General features: G+C 45.7%; 3 protein-coding genes across 6 annotated transcripts in view; 1 reads left to right on the top strand and 2 right to left on the bottom strand.

Moving 5' to 3' along the window:
• Positions 1-7562, bottom strand: part of PEX14 (peroxisomal biogenesis factor 14) — a 79563-nt gene extending 72001 nt beyond the window's left edge. Inside the window, exon 1 of the mRNA XM_074848523.1 lies at positions 7295-7562. Within this exon, the coding sequence (XP_074704624.1) occupies positions 7295-7486 (192 nt within the window). The 5' untranslated portion in view covers positions 7487-7562. The remainder of the gene's footprint in view (positions 1-7294) is intronic.
• Positions 7563-8209: 647 nt separating this feature from the next.
• On the top strand, positions 8210-14441 carry DFFA (DNA fragmentation factor subunit alpha). Of its 2 annotated transcripts, none has more exons than XM_074848497.1 (6): positions 8210-8323; positions 8730-8891; positions 9008-9138; positions 9379-9568; positions 9958-10112; positions 14310-14441. In XM_074848497.1, the coding sequence occupies exons 1-6, from the start codon at positions 8227-8229 to the stop codon at positions 14388-14390; spliced, it is 816 nt and encodes a 271-aa protein (XP_074704598.1). In that variant the 5' UTR covers positions 8210-8226; the 3' UTR covers positions 14391-14441. The 2 variants fall into 2 exon arrangements, with proteins under 2 accessions (XP_074704598.1, XP_074704597.1); XM_074848496.1 differs by lacking the exon at positions 14310-14441 and adding an exon at positions 10841-11790.
• On the bottom strand, positions 9395-17598 carry CENPS (centromere protein S). 3 transcript variants are annotated; one of them, XM_074848498.1, is made up of 7 exons: positions 17419-17598; positions 17064-17187; positions 16704-16737; positions 16029-16095; positions 14920-15039; positions 12767-12853; positions 9395-9530 (listed from the first exon to the last, which is right to left on the bottom strand). In XM_074848498.1, the coding sequence occupies exons 1-6, from the start codon at positions 17527-17529 to the stop codon at positions 12767-12769; spliced, it is 543 nt and encodes a 180-aa protein (XP_074704599.1). In that variant the 5' UTR covers positions 17530-17598; the 3' UTR covers positions 9395-9530. The 3 variants fall into 3 exon arrangements, with proteins under 3 accessions (XP_074704599.1, XP_074704600.1, XP_074704601.1); XM_074848499.1 differs by lacking the exon at positions 9395-9530 and adding an exon at positions 12085-12684; XM_074848500.1 differs by lacking the exons at positions 9395-9530; positions 12767-12853 and having other exon boundaries at positions 14445-15039; positions 17419-17589.
• Positions 17599-17931: the final 333 nt, after the last annotated feature.

Below are 17931 nucleotides of genomic sequence, written 5' to 3'. Positions count from 1 at the left end.
AGACTGGACATGTTCATCATATATGCCTGTCTCAAAGGGACCTGATGAGTCCTTGACATCCACAAAGAATTCTGCAATACTAAGGGGAAGAAATGCTGCAGAAGTCCCAAGTACAGCTATTGAAGTGGATGCAGAAGTACCTCACTCTGTCTCCATGGTTCACCTTCTCCTCTCTAGAAGGACTAAGCTTAATTTGACACCAAGCTTCTCCCATTTCTGTGATCCAGTAATGCACCCTTTGTTTTCTGCTTCTAAAGATTTCAAAGCAACTATGATTTAACTAAATCTCACAAAATGTCAGCAATACCAGTACCATCCTTGTTTTCCACACATAATTAAGAGACGTAGTTTTAGGGCAAATGCTGAACACCTTACCTTGCACACTAGGAAAGAGTAACAGGAGGAAACTATTTGATTAAAGCAGGACAGCAAGCCAAAGATTGGACTAGACTTAAAATTCAGGAGCTTCCACCCTCCAGGCTCACCTGCAGTTTTGCTTGTATTCATTCACTCATCAAGAACAGGCACAACATTTTAGCATAGTCCCATGTTTTACAGAATTACTCTTTGGGCTTTTCTTCACATCCGAAAGAAAGCAGTTTGGTCTCTGTGTAACTAGCATGTATTAGCTCTCCCAGGGTAGAGACACCTAAGCTTTACCATAAAATAAACTTATCCTGGTCAACCATCTACCTTCAAATGGGATTCACATAATGTTAAGATGGTCTGAACCATATTGCCTTCACTGTGTTTTTTTTAATCTTAGGAGAGGTGACACATACTGGTTACCTCAATGGTAAAAAATTGCAGTTTTATTAGTAATGAGGACAAGTTTTGAGGCTCAGTTAGAAGAAAAGGAATCCTATTCATTGAGCACAGGGAAAAAAAACTTTTAAGTGATAGCATAAAGGTCCTTAAGTGACTTTTCGGCCTTCAATTTTATTCATCACTTTTGTGCAATATATCACACTTTCAAAGCATCTCAAGATTTTTTTTCCCCATCTACAAAATACAGAAAAAATATAGATAAAAATACGTATTTACCACAAGAGGGCGCCAGAAACTCAAATAATACTGCAACTCAGCTGCTTCCAGACATAAGCAGCATCACCAGAGCCCAGCCAGATCTCACAGCTAGGCAGTGATTCTCTAGAGAGGCCCTTCATGTGCCTTCATCGTCATTTCTGTTACTCCACTACATATCTGCAAAAGTTCAGCCACTGAAAATTCACCTGACATAACCACTGTAAACATCAACTCCAGCACTATACTGGAAGTCACACTGCTTGGTCTATCTGTAATGGAGACAATGCTCTGTGATAGCAAGAAAAGGGCACTTCTCTCTTCAACATTGTGTCCTAGTTTCAGTTGGGATAGAGTTAATTTTCTTCCTCGTAGCTGGTATAGTGCTGTGTTTTAGATCAAGAGAATAATGTTGATAACACACTGATGTTTTCAGTTCCGAAGTTGTGTTTATACTAAGTCAGGGACTTTTTAGCTTCTCAGGCCCTGCCAGCAAGAAGGCTGGGAGGGGTCACAGCCAGGACAGCTGACCCCAACTGGCCAAAGGAATATTCCTTACCATATGACATCACGCCCAGTATATAAACTGGAGGGGAAAGCTGGCCAGGAGCTGCTGCTCGGGAACTGGCTGGGCATCGGTTGGCAAGTGGTGAGCAACTGCACTGTGCATCACTTATTTTGTATATTCTAATTATTTTATTATTACCATTATTATTATTTTCTTCCTTTTCTGTCCTATTAAACTGTCTTTATCTCAACACATGAGTTTTCCTTTTTTTTTTTTATTCTCTCCCCCATCCTGCTGGGGCAGGGGGAGTGAGCAAACGGCTGTGTGGTGCTTAATTGCCGGTTGGGGTTAAACCACGGCACCTTGTCACTGGCTTCCCATTTTCATATGCATAGTGTATCTGCTTTCACGTTTTTTATAGCTGGATGAAAGAAAAATAATGAACAGTCTCAAGATCCATCTATTTCTCCAAAAATATGGGAAATCTATGAGAATCAACACAAGAATATGGCTTGCATGATTCATTAATAAGTTAACTGAAACTGTTTAGGTTGTGGATAAACTCATTTGGTGCATATGCTCTATGTTATTTCTTCAGTCAAACCCCAGGAGTAACTCACTATGGCTAATACTCTAAAATATTGGGGCCTGATTCATAGCACACTCAAGTAAAAGATTCTCATCAAATTTAGTTAGCACAGGGTCAGAACTGCTTAGAAGAGGCAGACAAAGAGCAGCACAGATACAATTCCAGTTGAATACTTCAGAAAAGCACCTATAGCTGTTAACTACTATTTCCATGAATTGTTCCATCAAGCCACTTGTTTTCTAAGAATACACGTATTTTGCTCTTCTATAGCATGTTTCAAAGAAAATTCAAAGCATTTTAATTACTTAAGCTGACTTTGCAAAGAGAAAAACTACCAAAGTGTGGTGCAAACAGTAAAGGCACAAAGAAGAAAGAAACCACCACAGAATTTATATCATCAGAAAATTCCCAGAGCTTCCTAAGTGCCAGAGCTTGTATGTTCTGCCCTAAGGAGCTGCACTAGTTCATGGACTGTCACTCCACACAAAATTTGGCCAATCTGGGAAACTGCCTGAAGAAGGATTTGAAATGAAGCCTACGTTACCGTGAGAAAATATGTATTGTAAAATAGGTAAAACCAGGTAAAAGTCTTGATCCTGAAGACAAATACTCAAAAATTCTGACATCTGCTTGTACATAACCTGATGACATATATATGATTGGTTGGATAATTTAAGGTACTTTGACTGCATTGTCCAAAGCTACCAACATTTTAAATGAGATCTGCATTTTCCTTGCAGCAAGATTTCCAAGTACAAGGCACAGTGTAACAGCAAAGGAACGGGTCTTACATGGTAGGGGACAGCAACCCTCCAGAACATGTCAGCTCCGAGAGGAGTCAAAGAAGACTTCATCCCCACGCGATGGCTGTTCAATAGCCTATATTTAATGAAAACAATGGACATCACAGTCCAGAGACCATTGTTCTTCACCATAAACCATCCTTTAAGGCAGAGAATCTAGAGGCTTAACAGTCAAGAGCTACAGGCAAGCGGGGAGGAAAATTTATGTATATATTGACTAACAGTGCAACTAGGGAATTAAGTCTCTGGAACAACAAATCAGGCATCTTTCAACATCTTTGAAATTTGCTTTAACTACTTCCTTATGTGAAGAAAAAACACAGCTAGAGGTAGACTCAATCCAAAGTGGGTATAATGAAGCTTTAGAAAGAAAACAAGCAAGATTTGGGCCTTTGTACTCTGCTTGCTTCCCCACTAAACCACATGTAAGAACATCACCAAGTATAAAAGATGTTGGAACACCAATGCATTCTGTTGACGTTATCATCTCTCCTTTCTCAGTCTCTTACATTAAATTTATGTGTAGTCTGTTTTTAGCACAGTGAGCCTTCCAGTGTTATAAAACAAACCACCCTGTCCCAGCCGAACCCAGGACACCCACACATGGAATCCGCTCTGCCTGTCCTACCTCAATGGCTGCACTACCATTTGGGTCCCAAGTCAAATTCAGCCACTGATTTTAACAATTTCAAGCCTTTTATGACTCGCACAGACCAGCTACACCCTGACTTCCAGGCTACGGGATTCTCAGCTTCTGCACAAAATTGTACAGATAATTAGGTATCATTTTGTGTCCCAAACTAAGCAGCTTGGAAAAATGTCAACATATTTATCTAAACCAACTGCACTACTGCCAATTAATGTTAAATAATTTCACACTACTGGGATTTGTGGTTAAATGGAATACCAGAGGACTGGGTTGCTGGCTAGCTGAGCCAAGAAGACTCACCAAATATATTGTCAAAGTATTCAGCATCAGAGAAATACTGATAGCCAACAAAAATCAGAAATCAGTCATTCTGTTCAGAGGCTGTACCATCATCGTGCTTTTTCCTTACTTTTACTATAAGGAATAGTAACAATGAGATGAGATCTTTTCTTCTGTTTGATTTTTTGTAAAGACATTGTTAAAGGCCCAAGGAACATGATTCCTAAACAAAAACAAGTATTTTAAAACCTCTGGTAGAAATGTTTATTGCCTTTAGAATATAATTCTATCTATGTAAATTATTTCATTTGAGCTGCAACACTCCCCCTTCCCCACAGTGCTTGAGGCAATATATTAATTCATGAGAATGAGAAAATTAAACTAAGAAAGACAGATAATAAGCCAAAAGACATTTGACACTCCCTTTTCAGCATCTAAACTAACTAGATTTGTAATAGAAAACACGATAGGACCCAAACATAAAAATGTTAAGCAAGGCAGTGCTACTACTCATAGCTTTATGTGGAATGCTTGGCAATAAATAAACAAGCATTATCAGGGGTAGAAAGTAAATAATTTTTGAATTCTCTACACGTTTAGCATGCAGTGGGGACAACTTTTTACACGCATTGACAATAGCATCAAAACTGCAATGGTTGCATAAGAGGAGTGGCATTTACATTCTGCTAGACTAATAAAGGTATTTTCATTGTTTTATTCCAAAATTGTCCCCTGAAGAATTCATCTACTGTGCTACATATTCTTCAGTCAAACCCCCTTTTTCTGGCCAAAGCTGCAAGATTCTCTCAAATCCCACCCAAGCCAACAGATTGAGAGCACTGAACACTTCTCAGCTATCTGGATGAGGAACGTGCAGTCAGCGTAAGGCACATGCTAGATGGCGAAGGTGGGGATACCTGTCACCAGCAGGCACCGACAGCCTCGGACAGACACAACAGCCCTTCCGTCTCCACACAAGTACACAGTGTGGAGAAGGAGGAAAGTTAATATACAAGCAGGGCTGCTCCTGGTGTGTGTGTGGAGGGGGTAAAATGAGTGTGGCTACCCTCTAGCTGAACTCGAGCGTTACCTCACATACCTGAAGCAAGGCAGACCACCAGAGCTGCTCTTTAAACAAACTCTGCCACTAATGAAGTCATGACAGGCCAGGAGCCAAAACGGGAGCAACTAATTTGCTACTGCTCGAGAATCCAGCATTTTGCAAACAATGTGACAGAGTCCGGCTGGGGAGCAGTTAATTGACCGTTTTCACCCACAGTGGCTTCAGACCACCTCCCTCCCCAGAGGAGCTGACACAGAAGAGTCTCTGTGGTGAAAAGTTAACTTTGCAGCCTGAGTATCCTGCCTTGTCTCAAATTCTTCCTGATTTAGAAAGCAGCACAAGCATTAACTCCACTATGTTCTTTACAGGCAGTGCCTGAAAAACTCTCCGGGTTACGTATAAGGTAAGAGTTACCATTCCCATTTTTCACTATGGAGAGTGACAGAGTGACTTTCTTCACGTCCTTAATTTTAAAACCCAGGGGGTGCTCTGGCTACATTTATGAGGCCCATTAAAAAGCAAGACTTTCCTATTTCCAAACATAAATCCTTCTTTTGAGGTAAAGCAACATTAAATAAGTGTTAAAAAAAAAGGGTGCAATGGGAGGATACTATATCCAAACTCAAGAGAACTCAAATGTTTCTCAGGCAACCACCTTTGCCAACTGACCAGATTGCTTTCTCAGAAACCTCTAGTCAAGTGCCTTGTAGACCGCCCAAGCAGCTTATGGATCAGTCACAGGTTGTTCCAGGTTTCCTCATTCTGAAAGCATTCACTCAAGGCATGAGGAAGGGACTCTAATGCCTGCACTTCAGACTATGACTGATGAAAGCATGTGGCCGATACAAAACTTCCCAGCAAACCTACTGTGAGTTTGGTAACCTGGCCTTTCACAATCTAGGAGAGCTGTGCTCGTTAGTCAAGAGTATGAATTTTATGTAATTTATTTCTATTTCAGTTTAGTTCAACAATGTTCCCTACAAACTCAGCCTCCTCAGTCCAAAATAAAAGGATCAACAGAGAGGTTCACAGTGATTTAGACAAATCTGGATAGATTTGAATGACTAAAAGCATGTCAGTGGCAGATTTTGCTCTATTTTCTTCCCTGTTGCTGAAACAGCCAGACCTTTCGTCTCCTGCAGGAGGGCCCTCTGTGGCCACCTAAAGGATTTTACAAAATTCCGTTGGTATCACATACTCAGGTGTCTGTCCAAGATACTGGTGAGATGAGAGAGCTGCCAGGAGGTCACTAAATTTGAGGGAGACAGAGTTTACCATTAAATACAAGTTACCCTGGATCATGAGCAAACCTACACTATATACAACAACATCATACTTCCACTTTTCCCTCTGGCTCCTCCATTCATTTCAGGTTCCAGTTCAAAAATATCTTAAGCACGCACTCAAGGCGGTGAACTTACTTCTCTTTTAGTCTCTCCATTCAGTTTTTGACAATGCTTATACTACATCTATCATTGTTCTGCCCTTTTGTGATGCTGGTTCAAGGATCTTTCTCCCTGGCAGTAGCAAGCCAGAAACAACATTTTGTCTAACTGGTACTCCACCTCATTTCAAAACCCAGCTAACAGGTAAACAGCTGGCTGTGCCTTTTCTTTTCCCTCCCGCCATTCAAGTGCTTTATTGAGTTTCTGATACAGACCCTAAGGTGAAAATTCACCCACTGTCTCGGGGCCCGGCCTGTACAGCTCTTCCAACCCGAGCTGCCCTCGGCTGCCGGGTGAAGCGCGCCCCGCATCAGCCCGTGCCAGGATGCCGAACCGCAAACCCAACTGCCCCCGAGCGAAGCTTTGCTGGTGCCACCGGGCACTCGGGGCGAAAGCCATGCCGGGACGCGCAGAGCCGCCGAGCAGGACGACCCGGCCCTCCGCAGCACCGGCCGTCACCCCGGCCGTGCCGGCTGCCCCGGGCAGCAGCCCCTCACCCTGAGGGTGGGAGAGAGGGACGGAGGGCGGGAAGCGCAACGCGCCCCTCAGAGAGCCGCTGTCACCGGCCGCCGCCGCCTCCTCGCCAGGTGCCGGTGCCCTCGCCAAGGCGACCGGGCTCCGGCGCCTTCAGGCCCAGCGCGGCGGGGGCTGACGCGGCACAAGCCGCCCCCGCGCCGGGGCACCGTTACGGCGGGGGCGGAGGCGGCGGCGAGGCCGCGCGCGGGGAAGAGGCGCGGAGCGGGCCGGCGGCGCCGCGCGCGCCCCTCACGGCGGGAGGAGGCGGGGGGGGGGGGGGTGTGTGGGGGCAGAGGCGCGGCGCCCTCCCCTCGCCCGCTCCCCCGCCGAGGCGGCGGCAGCGCCTTCGCCCGCCCCCGCCCCGCCCGTCCCCTGCCACCCCCTGCCCGCGCCGAGCGGGCAGCGCCGGCCCCGTTTACCTGGCTGGGCTGCTCCGCTTGCTCCGAGGAGGCCATCTTCCCAGGCCCGGCTAATCCATCCCCGCCCAACCGATGGAACGCCCTCACCGCCGTTCCCCTCGCGCCCCGCGCGGCCCCACCGGCTCGCGCTGCAGGCAGAACGAGTCGAACGCCGGGGCACCGATGCGCCCCGCGGGGAACCACTCCTGCCATGAGTTTCCGGCCTCTGCGGCACTCCCGCCGGGACGGGAGCCAGCGGGTGGGAGGGCTCGGGGCAGGGCCGCGGAGAGCGAGCCACAGACTGCGAGACTGTGTGGGTTGCAACGCCCTGCCTTGCCTGGCACAAAAGTTTTCCTTGCCTGGAAAAGCCAGTTGGGCCGTTGACAAAAGCCAGGCGGTGCGGCAGGGCCATCGTGCGCCGCTTCGGCGTCGCTGCTGAGGGGTGTAACCATGGATATCACTCCCTGCTATTTTTTACGGCTCCCAGAAGCCGTAAATAACAAGTCGAATTTCGTAGGGCCAGCAAGAGCTCCTAGGAGGGCCACAACACCGGGGCTTCGCACCCCGATAGTGCCCGGGTACCTTTACTGCGTGCCTGTATTTCTTCTGTTTATGTATTAATTTCACACCCAGCACACCTGTCTGCGAGGGAGCGCGTTACTCGCACACACCTGGGCACACTCGTCCTATTCCTTTGTTTCACAAGCAATTAAATGGCTGCCGGCGCTCAAAGAGCCGTCCGAGGGCTTTACAGCGCCTTTCTCGGCCGCCGAAGCGCAGACGAGCTCTGAGGAACAGCCCCCGCCGCGCGGTGACTGCCCGAGCCCGGGCCGCTGGCTCAGCGGACCCCGAAGCGGCCACCGAGCGGCCCCGCGCCCCCGCCGAGTCCCGCGCAGAACTCCGCGTCCCAGCGCGCCCCGCGGCCCGTCCCGGCGAGCACCGCGGCGGCGGCCATGGCGGCGCCGCTGAAGCGCTGCCTGCTGCGGCGGAGGGACGGGCGGGAGCAGCACGGCGTGGCCGCCTCCTGCCTGCGGGAGCTGCGGGACAAGGGTGAGGGGCGCGGGAGCCGGCGGGGCCGTCCCCGGGGGGCTCCCTGCCCTGCCCGCTCTTTGCGGGGGGGCGGCGGGGCTGGGCCCGATCTGTGCCGCGGGAGGGGAGCGGGTCCTCGGTGGCGGTTGCTGAGGGGGGAGGCGGAGGGTAAGCGCCCGGAGCGGCACTGAAACGCGCCTTCTTCCGTGCGTATGCCCCGATTGATTCGAGTATCAATCAATATTGATTTCTGGGGGGGAAACTCATGACTAGGGGCTAAACCAGAGCCGGTGTGCAGAGCTGTGTGGAGACAGGCCCTGGGCTCTAGCTTGAATTACTAAGAGTTGTCTTTTGTGAGGGGTGGAGTACAAGGGCAGTGCGTGTGTCACTTCTATTATTTCATCAAGTATTTTTTTCTGTTCTGCAGCTAGTGGCATTCTGGCTATTGACAAGGCCAGGGAGCCCATCACCATAGTACTGGCAGAAGATGGCACCATCGTGGATGATGAAGATTACTTTTTGTGTTTGCCGTCTAACACCAAGTTTGTGGCACTAGCCAAGAATGAGAAATGGTCCAGCAAAAGCTTAGGTACTGCGAGGGTGAGGGAGCATGGAAGGGGAGGGGCGTTTGGAATACACCTCGTGAAATTAGGCTGTCTCGGGTGGATCAGGAATGACCCGTGAAACTGGTGACTCTTGTGTCAGACAGCGGAGCGGCCTGGCTCTCGGAGGCTGTGGATGAAGTGGACAGTGCTGCAGAGAAGTGGAAGCAGCTGGCCAGGCAGCTGAAGGATGACCTGTCTAATATCATCTTGATGTCTGAAGACGACCTCCAGGTACAGTGGGGAAATCTCTAATTCCTGTCCTTGGCTCTGCCCGTCATCCATTTATCTCAGTAGATGGCAGAGAACAGAATTAAGTAAACAAGATCTCGAGCTTAATCCAGCTGCAGTTGTTTAGTTGTGGTGCGAGAGTCAAATTTCTCTCACAAGTATCTGAGGAGGATGCTCTTAATCACCAAGTGTCCCTCACAGCGTGTCTTTCCAGTGTAACAAGAGCGCTCTCGTTGTTTTAAGGTGCTGATTGACGTACCACGTTCAGACCTGGCAGAAGAACTCGCCCAAAGTCAAACCAAAATCCAAGTATTGCAGGACACCCTGCAGCAGGTGCTGGACAGACGGGAAGAAGAACGTCAGTCAAGACAGCTCCTGGAACTCTACCTAGAGGCCTTGAAAAATGAAGACAGTATCTTAAGCAAAGTAGCAGGTAGGAAGCACTAGGATGCTAGAGGAGGAGGTTTTCAGAAATGCCTGAAGTAGTTGAGTGGAATAAATTAAGACAGTGAAGGACTGGAGTGAGTCACTTGCTTAGCAGCTGTTACTGCGGTTAATAGCTGGTGTAGTGTAAGAATTCTGTGACTGGGAGAGAGCAGGAGTCCTCTCACTGCTGTGTCACATTTCTCACAATGCCTGAAAGTAGAATACTGGGAGAAAAGCTTAAATCACGTAGTCATCCTTAACATTACAGATTTCTTAAGTTAGAGGATGCACCTAAATAGAATGCCTGTTTATTAATCTCAAAGCCATCAAAGCAGTCCAGGCCATTTTTCCTGTCCTGTGTTTGTCACAGGCCGTAATGATTCTGCTGCTTTTCAGAATCTGAGACTGTACCAAGAAAGGAGATGGATGTGGTTGACACAGGTACCAGCAGTACAGGCACCTCAACCAAAACAGCGCTCAGTGACCAGATCCTTGCTGCTCTGAAAGAGAAACCTGCTCCAGAGCTCTGCTTGGACAGTCAAGATCTAGAGGTGGGTGAGAATGACATAACCACATTCTGGCAAATCTCTCCCTCTGGGGAGAGAGGTTATAGGGGAAGCTGCTCTTGCTTCTGGAAGCTTTAATGTCAATATATCTCAGTCTCAATGTGGTGAGATTTAATCTGTTTCTCTTCCTCGGTAACGCTACCCCCTGCTTGGAGCTCCTCGGAGTAGTGTCAGCTGGCTGTTGCAAAGTACTCTAGTCTGTCCTCTGAAAAGCCACAAAATAATTTTGGTTTTGATCTCTGTCAAATCAGTCAGCCAGTGCTTCGTCTGTCTTAACAGCAAGGGTTGGTTTTTTTTGTATGCAAATGCATCTAGCTATATTTTTTTTATCCATCCCAAATCAAAATAAAAATCTCCTTATTTTGGAAGACAGTGTAAATAAACCCATAGCTTGGCAAGTCTAGGTAAACTTTAACCTTTAGAAGGTATGTTCTTTCTAACACTATGAATTTCCCCCTCTTTTTTACCTGCTGTAGAAACTAACTGTTTTCTGTTCCTCTGAACATCTGAATATAGCTTCAAGCTCTAAGTGTTGGTAGAATACTGAAAAGACACTAGCCCACAGGATAGATGATGAAAGCTGGGAACATCTTCAATACCAAATTACCAGTATTAAACAGGGGTCTCATTACTGCTGTTCTTAATGTGGGCAGAGGGGTTAGTGGTGGAGGAGCATCAGCAGAAAAGATGGTTAGAAATCTGTCTTGCTACAGCTGGTCTTGAAAGAAGACACACAAGCCCTGGCCTCGGCTCTAAGGTGGGACAAGCAGAAAGCTGAAGCTCTGCAGCAAGCCTGTGATCAGGAGCTCTCCAAGCGTCTACAACAAGTGCAGACTTTGCATTCCCTAAGGAGCACGTCAAAGGGCAAGAAAACGCTACCCTGGGGAGACTGGCTTAGTTCAAAACGCAAGAAATAAGACTTGTAGTGCTGCTTGCAATTTTTTGTTTTGCATTAGAATCAATACAAAGAAAGATCCTGGGAGCCATAGTTTGCTGGTCATACTGTGGTCTGGCTATAGACAACTAAAATCTGGACATTGTCCTGAGGCTTAAACTCCTGTGATGATTCAAATCATGTGTAACCAAAGGGATTTTGACTTTCTGCAGCATACTAGAACAATGGTATTGCTAAACACAGCATGTAAGGGTTCAGCTCTGAATACCTGGTTGGGAGCCAGAGGCTTCCATCTGATAATGATGGATCTGGCTTCTGAAGCCGCAGGCAGTTTGCTTACTTTGTCTTCCCACCATTTTCAATGTAAAGGATGGATGACCTCTGGAAGACACTGGGAAGCACAGTTCATGAACAGTGCAGAGGGGTTAGCCAGCAGCTGTCTGGCTTTAAGCTCCAGCCTGGGGTCTACCAACTTGAATTCTCATGCTAATTTCAGCAGTTAAAGTAAATTCAAAGTCCTTTAACTTATGTGCTTTTTCTGTAAGGAACTCCTGCTTCTTGGGTGCAGTGTAAGCACTAACTTGTAATGCACAGCAAAGGTGGAAATACTTGCCTTGTAAGGTTGTGGGGCAGAAGGCTTGTATTTGGCCTGTCTGTATTACTCTCCTAATCATTAAGGTAGTATCATGATGCTTTTGTATTAACAGGCTTATTTTTAAATTTGTTACAGTCTTTTTTTTCTAATACCATTAAAACCTTTTTACCTTACTGTTGGACTAGTTTTGATATTCCCATCAGCTGCTACAATTAAAGAATGTGCTGATGAGTACACTATTACCTTAAGGATAGAGGAAGAAGACATTAATGTTCGTATTGGTGACACAGCACCAGAACTCTCACCTGGCACAATCTGTTCTTCTGTTGTGAGAACAGAAGATGCATATGAAAAAAATCTGAAAAGTGAGCTGAAACTTCTGATAAAGTTTAGTAGGTACAAATATTTTCTAGTATCATGCAAAACCCCCTGATTTAACACAACCTGGAATGGTACAGGGTGCCAAATGCAGACATTCAGATGAACCCACAGAATAGAGACATTCCAGCTGAATTACTGCGCACTCAAAGTTAGACTGCCAGTGTAACTAATAAATATACTAAACAGTTTAGTGCCTTTGAGCAAGTGAGTAAAAATACTTAGGGTAACTTCAGATAAAGCTGCCCCTAGGGGAAATGACTGGACTTAGTGGGGAAGCTTGCAGTCACGTTTTGGTCAGTCTGGTTTGCTAGGGCAAGTAATTGCTTCTTACAATATACACTTTTGGCTTGTAACGTTATAGGCCATGGCAGGTAAAAAGGTTTCCTGCTGCTTTAAACAGTTACAAGCTTTTTATGTTTTTATTTTTCTGAAATAGCATATATAGCTGTGCGTTAACAGAATTTTTGAAGCATGCTCTACTGCACACAAAGCTAGTTACACTGACTACCAACAGCTGTAGCATGCATGGAGTAGACTAGTTGTTAGCAAGCTTTTTCTGTCAGCTTGTGTCTCAGCTTGTGATTACCACTCTCTCCATTATAAACCAGTTTTTCAGTATTGCCCAAAGCTGCAATGCTTTTGCTTTTTTCAAGCTCAACTTGGCTATGGAAGTTCTACTGCTCATGCTGTACAAGAGGAAAGAAGGGTTTTGCCTGTGGCTTTTCCACATCTACTTAGCAGATAGCATCATTACTTTATTTAACTCACCTACTTCCAGGCAAACACTGAGATGGAGTCACAGAGACCATGCTGATCATTCTTGTAGGAAGGCAGTGATGGTCCTTCCAATCTAGCCTTAAGGAAAAAAACAGATGGAGGGTTTTCACTGCTGCTTTTTCCTCTTTTCTGTTATCAAGGTTAGAGCCCTTTAGCTGTCTGTAAATTATTAAATGCTGCAGTTGTTATGTTATAGAATTCAAATTATCAACTAGACCTATGCAAAAATTAGCATTTCCTTGATCTTATTCCTGTAATATTTAACAAGTTTTGAACAGGGTGACTGACCTGCCCATGATTCACAAGGACAGATTTTGTATAGGTGTTCAAGAGGGAGGGATACAGTATGGAAGGTCTGTAAAACAGCCAGAAGATGTGTGGAAACCTAGGGTGGCTGCCATTACACCTTTTTCAGGGTAAAAGTTTTAGAACATCAAAGCCTTGAGTCTTTAATACATTCCAAGTAGACGAACCTAGCTTTTAACAGATTACTTCTTCAGCAATAGGTTTGCCACGAATGAGTATCCTCAATTAATGCTCTTCAACACTGCATTAATGATTTCTCCCATAAAGCACCAAGAAAAGCTTTTTGCCTCTCCTGTGGGATTGGGTTGATGACCCAGGTACCTTGAGGTAAATAAAGCCTCATGAACCTCAAGAGTATAATGTATAGTGGCACTAAAAAAAAGCAATGAAAACCGAGTAATGTAAGCACTGGTATGCCAAGACAGATTTCCTGTTGATTACAGAATTGGTGGTTTATTATCTACCTAGTCTACATCCGTGAGTAGAAGAATTCTTCTAAAAAATACCTCATCCCTGAAAGTGGAACAGTCTGGGATAGGGGGAAGGGAGATTAAAGTATCATTGTGTAAAATGTCCTGTACAGAGCCAGAGATAGGGATTCATGCCATTTCCTATTTTCTTCTACACTGTAGCACTTTATTATTTGATAAATAGTGGATAGTTCCAGCCTACACGAGGCATGTGGTTTTTTTCCCTATCCACTACTGTTTAATAGCTCAAATACAGAGCAAGAATAAAAGGGAGCAGCACATGTAAGGAGTCCAGAGCATTAGTCTTTTTCCATGGTGTCACTGAGTGACTCTAGTCCAGAAAGTGCATTCTTCTTTCAAGAGAAGGGTTTTAAACAAGGAGCAAGACTACACCCAGAAATTCAAGGGTGATCAAAAATATTCTGTCATCTCGTACCTTCTTCATCCTGGGGTAGTATTTAAGGTATTATTAATAAAATGAAAACCTGATGATTTCAAATTTGGTTTTGTGGAATTGCCCTAAACTGTATCCTTCAGGAAGGAACAAGTGGTTCCAAGGAAGAGCTTGCCTTCTGAATCAAGGGCTGACCAAGAGAAACACTGTTTCAAGTCCTTCCTCTCTTGTTGCATATTTTAGACTATCCTTGGCAAGCGTATTCTTGCTTGATAAAGTTTGCCCACGCAGTAGCTTAAGCAGCCTTCTCACTTCACTTGGCTGTATCTACCTTAAGTCTTTAACTCTGCTTTTCCACCCCCAGCACTCGGTAAGCCGCTGTCAGTCCAGCAGAGGACAGTGGCGAGACATCCCTGACCGCCAGTCCGGAGCCATGATACTCTAGTCAAACTTAGAAATACAATAAAACTTATAGCTTGCACACCACCAGGATCACAGGTGAAGAATGACACAAAACATGTTTTAATTGTCAAGACAACAAGTGAGAGATATGGCTGTTAAAACAAAAATAAGATATTCAAAATACCAAAAATGGAAGGAAAGAAGAATTCAAATAATTACTGGAGAAACTAAGTAGCAGCACATGCTGAGGTATTATGGTCAGTGAGACTGTTGTGCTTTAAACACTTCATTTAAAATATTTTCTTTTTAATAACAGTAAGATACCTTTTTTGAGCAATTAAGGCATTTTGGCTGTAAGTTTTACTGAATTCTAACAGACCTTTCATTTTTGGAACAAAAAAATCCAACTAATCATGTTCACCTAAAAACCTAAAGATTCATTACTGTTGCTAATCTGCAAGAGAAATCTCTAATAGGCTAACTCTGGTTCCTCTAGCATAATAAGAGAAAACGACCAGAGACATTACTTGAAAGATAAATCATGCCATGTTGGAATCTTCACTTTCAGTCACAGGTGCTTCTTGTTTGCCAGTTCTCCCTCCCTTAACTGCAATGGGCTTCTTTTTCTTCTTCTCCTTTTGCTCCATGTGACTTGATGTGATCTCTTCACTCTTCTGGGTGATATACTTTAGCTGAGAACAATAAACTAATCAGTCACCTACTGAGGAACTTCATTTATTCATGAGAAATTAGAGAGAAATGTTTAAGAGAAATTAACATGGCAAATTCTTATTGCAAAAAAGACAAAAAGGCTGACAAACATCAACTAGTTTTAATGCCTGCACAAAGCCCTCAGTCTAAACTGGATATCCTCAGATACTCAGATGCCCTGCCAAGACTAGGATTTATAAATGTATGTTACATCCATCTCTAGAACCAAGACAGCAACATTAGCAGTTACTCAGAGTTGTAGTTTGTGGAGATACAGTCTGAGTACAGAAACACTGCAAGATCCCTCTGCACCCAGCTGACAAACAGCACATGATAGGAACACAAAATTCAGCTCCAGCATTTACTATGCCTTCTCAGGCAGGTTCATGTTGCATATTTCAAATCACAACTGGAAGGAAAAAAATCCTCTCACATAAGATTAGTATTGTTAGCATTCTTCATGGAAGCATTTACAGGTATGTTGTAACAGATTAGTGAATTTAAGTCCACTGAACATGGTACAGATCAGCACATGAGAGAATACAGTAATGTGAATCATCCCTACATTCATTAAGAGACTTAGCACCACAAGGTGGACTCAAGCTATTCCTGACCTTAGGCTAAAACAAAGGAACACAACATCAGGAAAAAACCAAGTGATTCACTTCCAAGATTGACAATGCTGTCATGTGTCTGTTCTTGGAACCCCCGCAGCCCTGCTGCAACCAGAACATTGTTGCTTGAATTGCAATCAGATCTGTGTTCCCACAGTAATATTGTCACACTGTCATGAAGCAAAGTAAGATGAAAATTAAACAAATCACTGGATTGTGCCCATCCATCACATCTAAGCCACTGAAATTGCTTAAGCAATAGTTGCTTCATCATCTATAGCCTTCATTCAAATGCTCCTAGGAATTAACCAACTGGTTTAAGAATGTTGAGAGACAGAAAATACAGTAAATCTCACCAAAGAACTGCTCCTTCTAGCCAAAAGCTTCACGTCTTCTGTAGTGACTGTGGTTCGTTTTGCATGCCTGCATAAAATTTAAAAATACCCCTTAATGTGTTTGCCAACACAGGTTGTAAGAGGCCATTCAGCATCTAATTCAGAACACTAAATAAAAGGGCTCAATAGGGACCCTGTAAACCAAACATACCTATCTTTTCCAACTATAATAGACAAAACCCTGTTTTACAAGTTTGTACATGTACATCTAAATTCCCACAGTTCTTGTGTAAAAACAACAGAATTTAGCAACCAGAACTTCAAGCACCATTCCCTCTTACTTCCCAGTAGGTCACTGTGTTAAGTTTTGACTTCTTACAACATTCCCTGACCTCCTTGGAGTGACCAGATTAAACACAGGCATGCTAGTAAACATCTGTCACTCCCAAACCATCCACCACTGCTATGTATCAAGTCATTGGACTCATTAATCTAAACAATCACTTGTACTGCATGAACTTCCAAGATCAGGAAGAACTACAGGGCAGTATCTATTTCCTAACTTCACAGCCACTACTTAATCAGCCAATAGAACCCTTTAAAGCTTGAATTACAACGCATAATTTAAGGATTAGCTAGTTACTGGTGCTGAACACAAAGAAAGCGTTTGTAAAAATCAAGTGTTTCAGTACCTACCTTGCAAACATTTCAAGGTCTTTTGCAAAGTTCTCTGGGGAAAACACAGAAGACACCACATATTTTAAAATGCTAACTCTGAGTAGGAAGATATATACGTAATACAGTTCTAGCTGTTAGAAAGATGTAACTGCAATTTATCCAAGTTCGTTATGAGAAGCAACCACAACTTGTTATTACATGCCACTCTGTTGCACAGGCAGATGCCCCACACAATATTTCCACACACATTAAATGCTTTTTCCAGGTCTGAAAAATAGAATCACTATTTCTCATACTTTCAGTACTATTTTTTTTTTTAAAGCATCGTTTCTCCAGCAATTGCTCTTGAACAAATAGATAATATGCAAACTTCTGTACCACACTGCCTGAAGGTGATCTCCGAAATAGCTGCAATGGTTTGTTTGCTGAATTGCACCTCTTGGTCTTCTGCAACATCCTGGCACAGGCAGCCAACCGTGTAGTGAACCGCAGCCTTCAGCCTCTGCAAGGATCCAAGCAGCACAGTCAGATCTCCGCAGGCCGCCATGCCGGCTCTTATGGAAATCGTCAAGGCTTTTTAGAAGGACGCAACACCAGCGGCCGCTGACAGGCCCCAGCACACCCTGCAACACCCCCCCGCCACGGCTCCATCTTGTCCCGGCCGGGCCCTGCCCCGGCGGCGCTGGGGACCAGCCCCGGCGGGGCCGGAGCGGGGGCGCCAGCCCCGTCGTACCTGGGTGAGCAGGAGCCGCTCCTCGCCCTCCGCCGCCTCCATGGCGCGGCCCTCAGCGGCCCGGCCGGGTTTCCCGCCCAGCGCGGCGGGGCGGAGCTGCGCCGCCGCCATGTCGGACGCGCCCGCCCCGTTACCGCCGCGGCGGGGGGAGACCCGCGCCCTCCCCAGCTCCCGTCACCGCTCCGCGGCGGGCGGAGGAAGCGGCCCCGGCCACCCGCTCGCCGCCCTGTTGCTAAACTGGGTGTTGGAAGGCGCTTTTCTACCGGCGAGGAAAAACAGTGTCCGCAGCAGGACGCGGCCGGCCGGAGGCTTCGCGCGTGGCCCTGTGCGGCCGCTGCCTCGGGCACGGCCCGGCTCCAGGCCGTGGTGACAGCGCCCGGCCTGGCCCAACACCCCCCTGGGCCCACCCGGACCAGGGCAGCCCGTCCCTCTCCCGGGAGTTAGTGCGTGTGTCCGGCGGAGATCAAACAGAAGCTCGTAAGACGGACGTCAAGCAAGATGAGCCCGTGTCCC

This window comes from Strix aluco, chromosome 22 (genome assembly GCF_031877795.1).
Source record: "Strix aluco isolate bStrAlu1 chromosome 22, bStrAlu1.hap1, whole genome shotgun sequence".
Lineage (NCBI taxonomy): Eukaryota > Metazoa > Chordata > Aves > Strigiformes > Strigidae > Strix > Strix aluco.
The sequence above is the reverse complement of the archived record's forward strand: the minus strand, read 5'-3'. Positions and strand labels throughout refer to the sequence as shown.

Coding starts and splice junctions, on each gene's coding strand:
- CENPS (XM_074848498.1), bottom strand. CDS start 17,529: ATGGCGGCGGCGCAGCTCCGCCCCGCCGCGCTGGGCGGGAAACCCGGC. Junction 16,738..17,063: donor GATCACCTTCAGGCAGTGTG/GTACAGAAGTTT, acceptor TGTTTTCCCCAG/AGAACTTTGCAAAAGACCTT. Junction 15,040..16,028: donor CTAGAAGGAGCAGTTCTTTG/GTGAGATTTACT, acceptor TATTGTTCTCAG/CTAAAGTATATCACCCAGAA.
- DFFA (XM_074848496.1), top strand. CDS start 8,227: ATGGCGGCGCCGCTGAAGCGCTGCCTGCTGCGGCGGAGGGACGGGCGG. Junction 9,139..9,378: donor TGTCTGAAGACGACCTCCAG/GTACAGTGGGGA, acceptor CGTTGTTTTAAG/GTGCTGATTGACGTACCACG. Junction 10,113..10,840: donor TGGACAGTCAAGATCTAGAG/GTGGGTGAGAAT, acceptor GTCTTGCTACAG/CTGGTCTTGAAAGAAGACAC.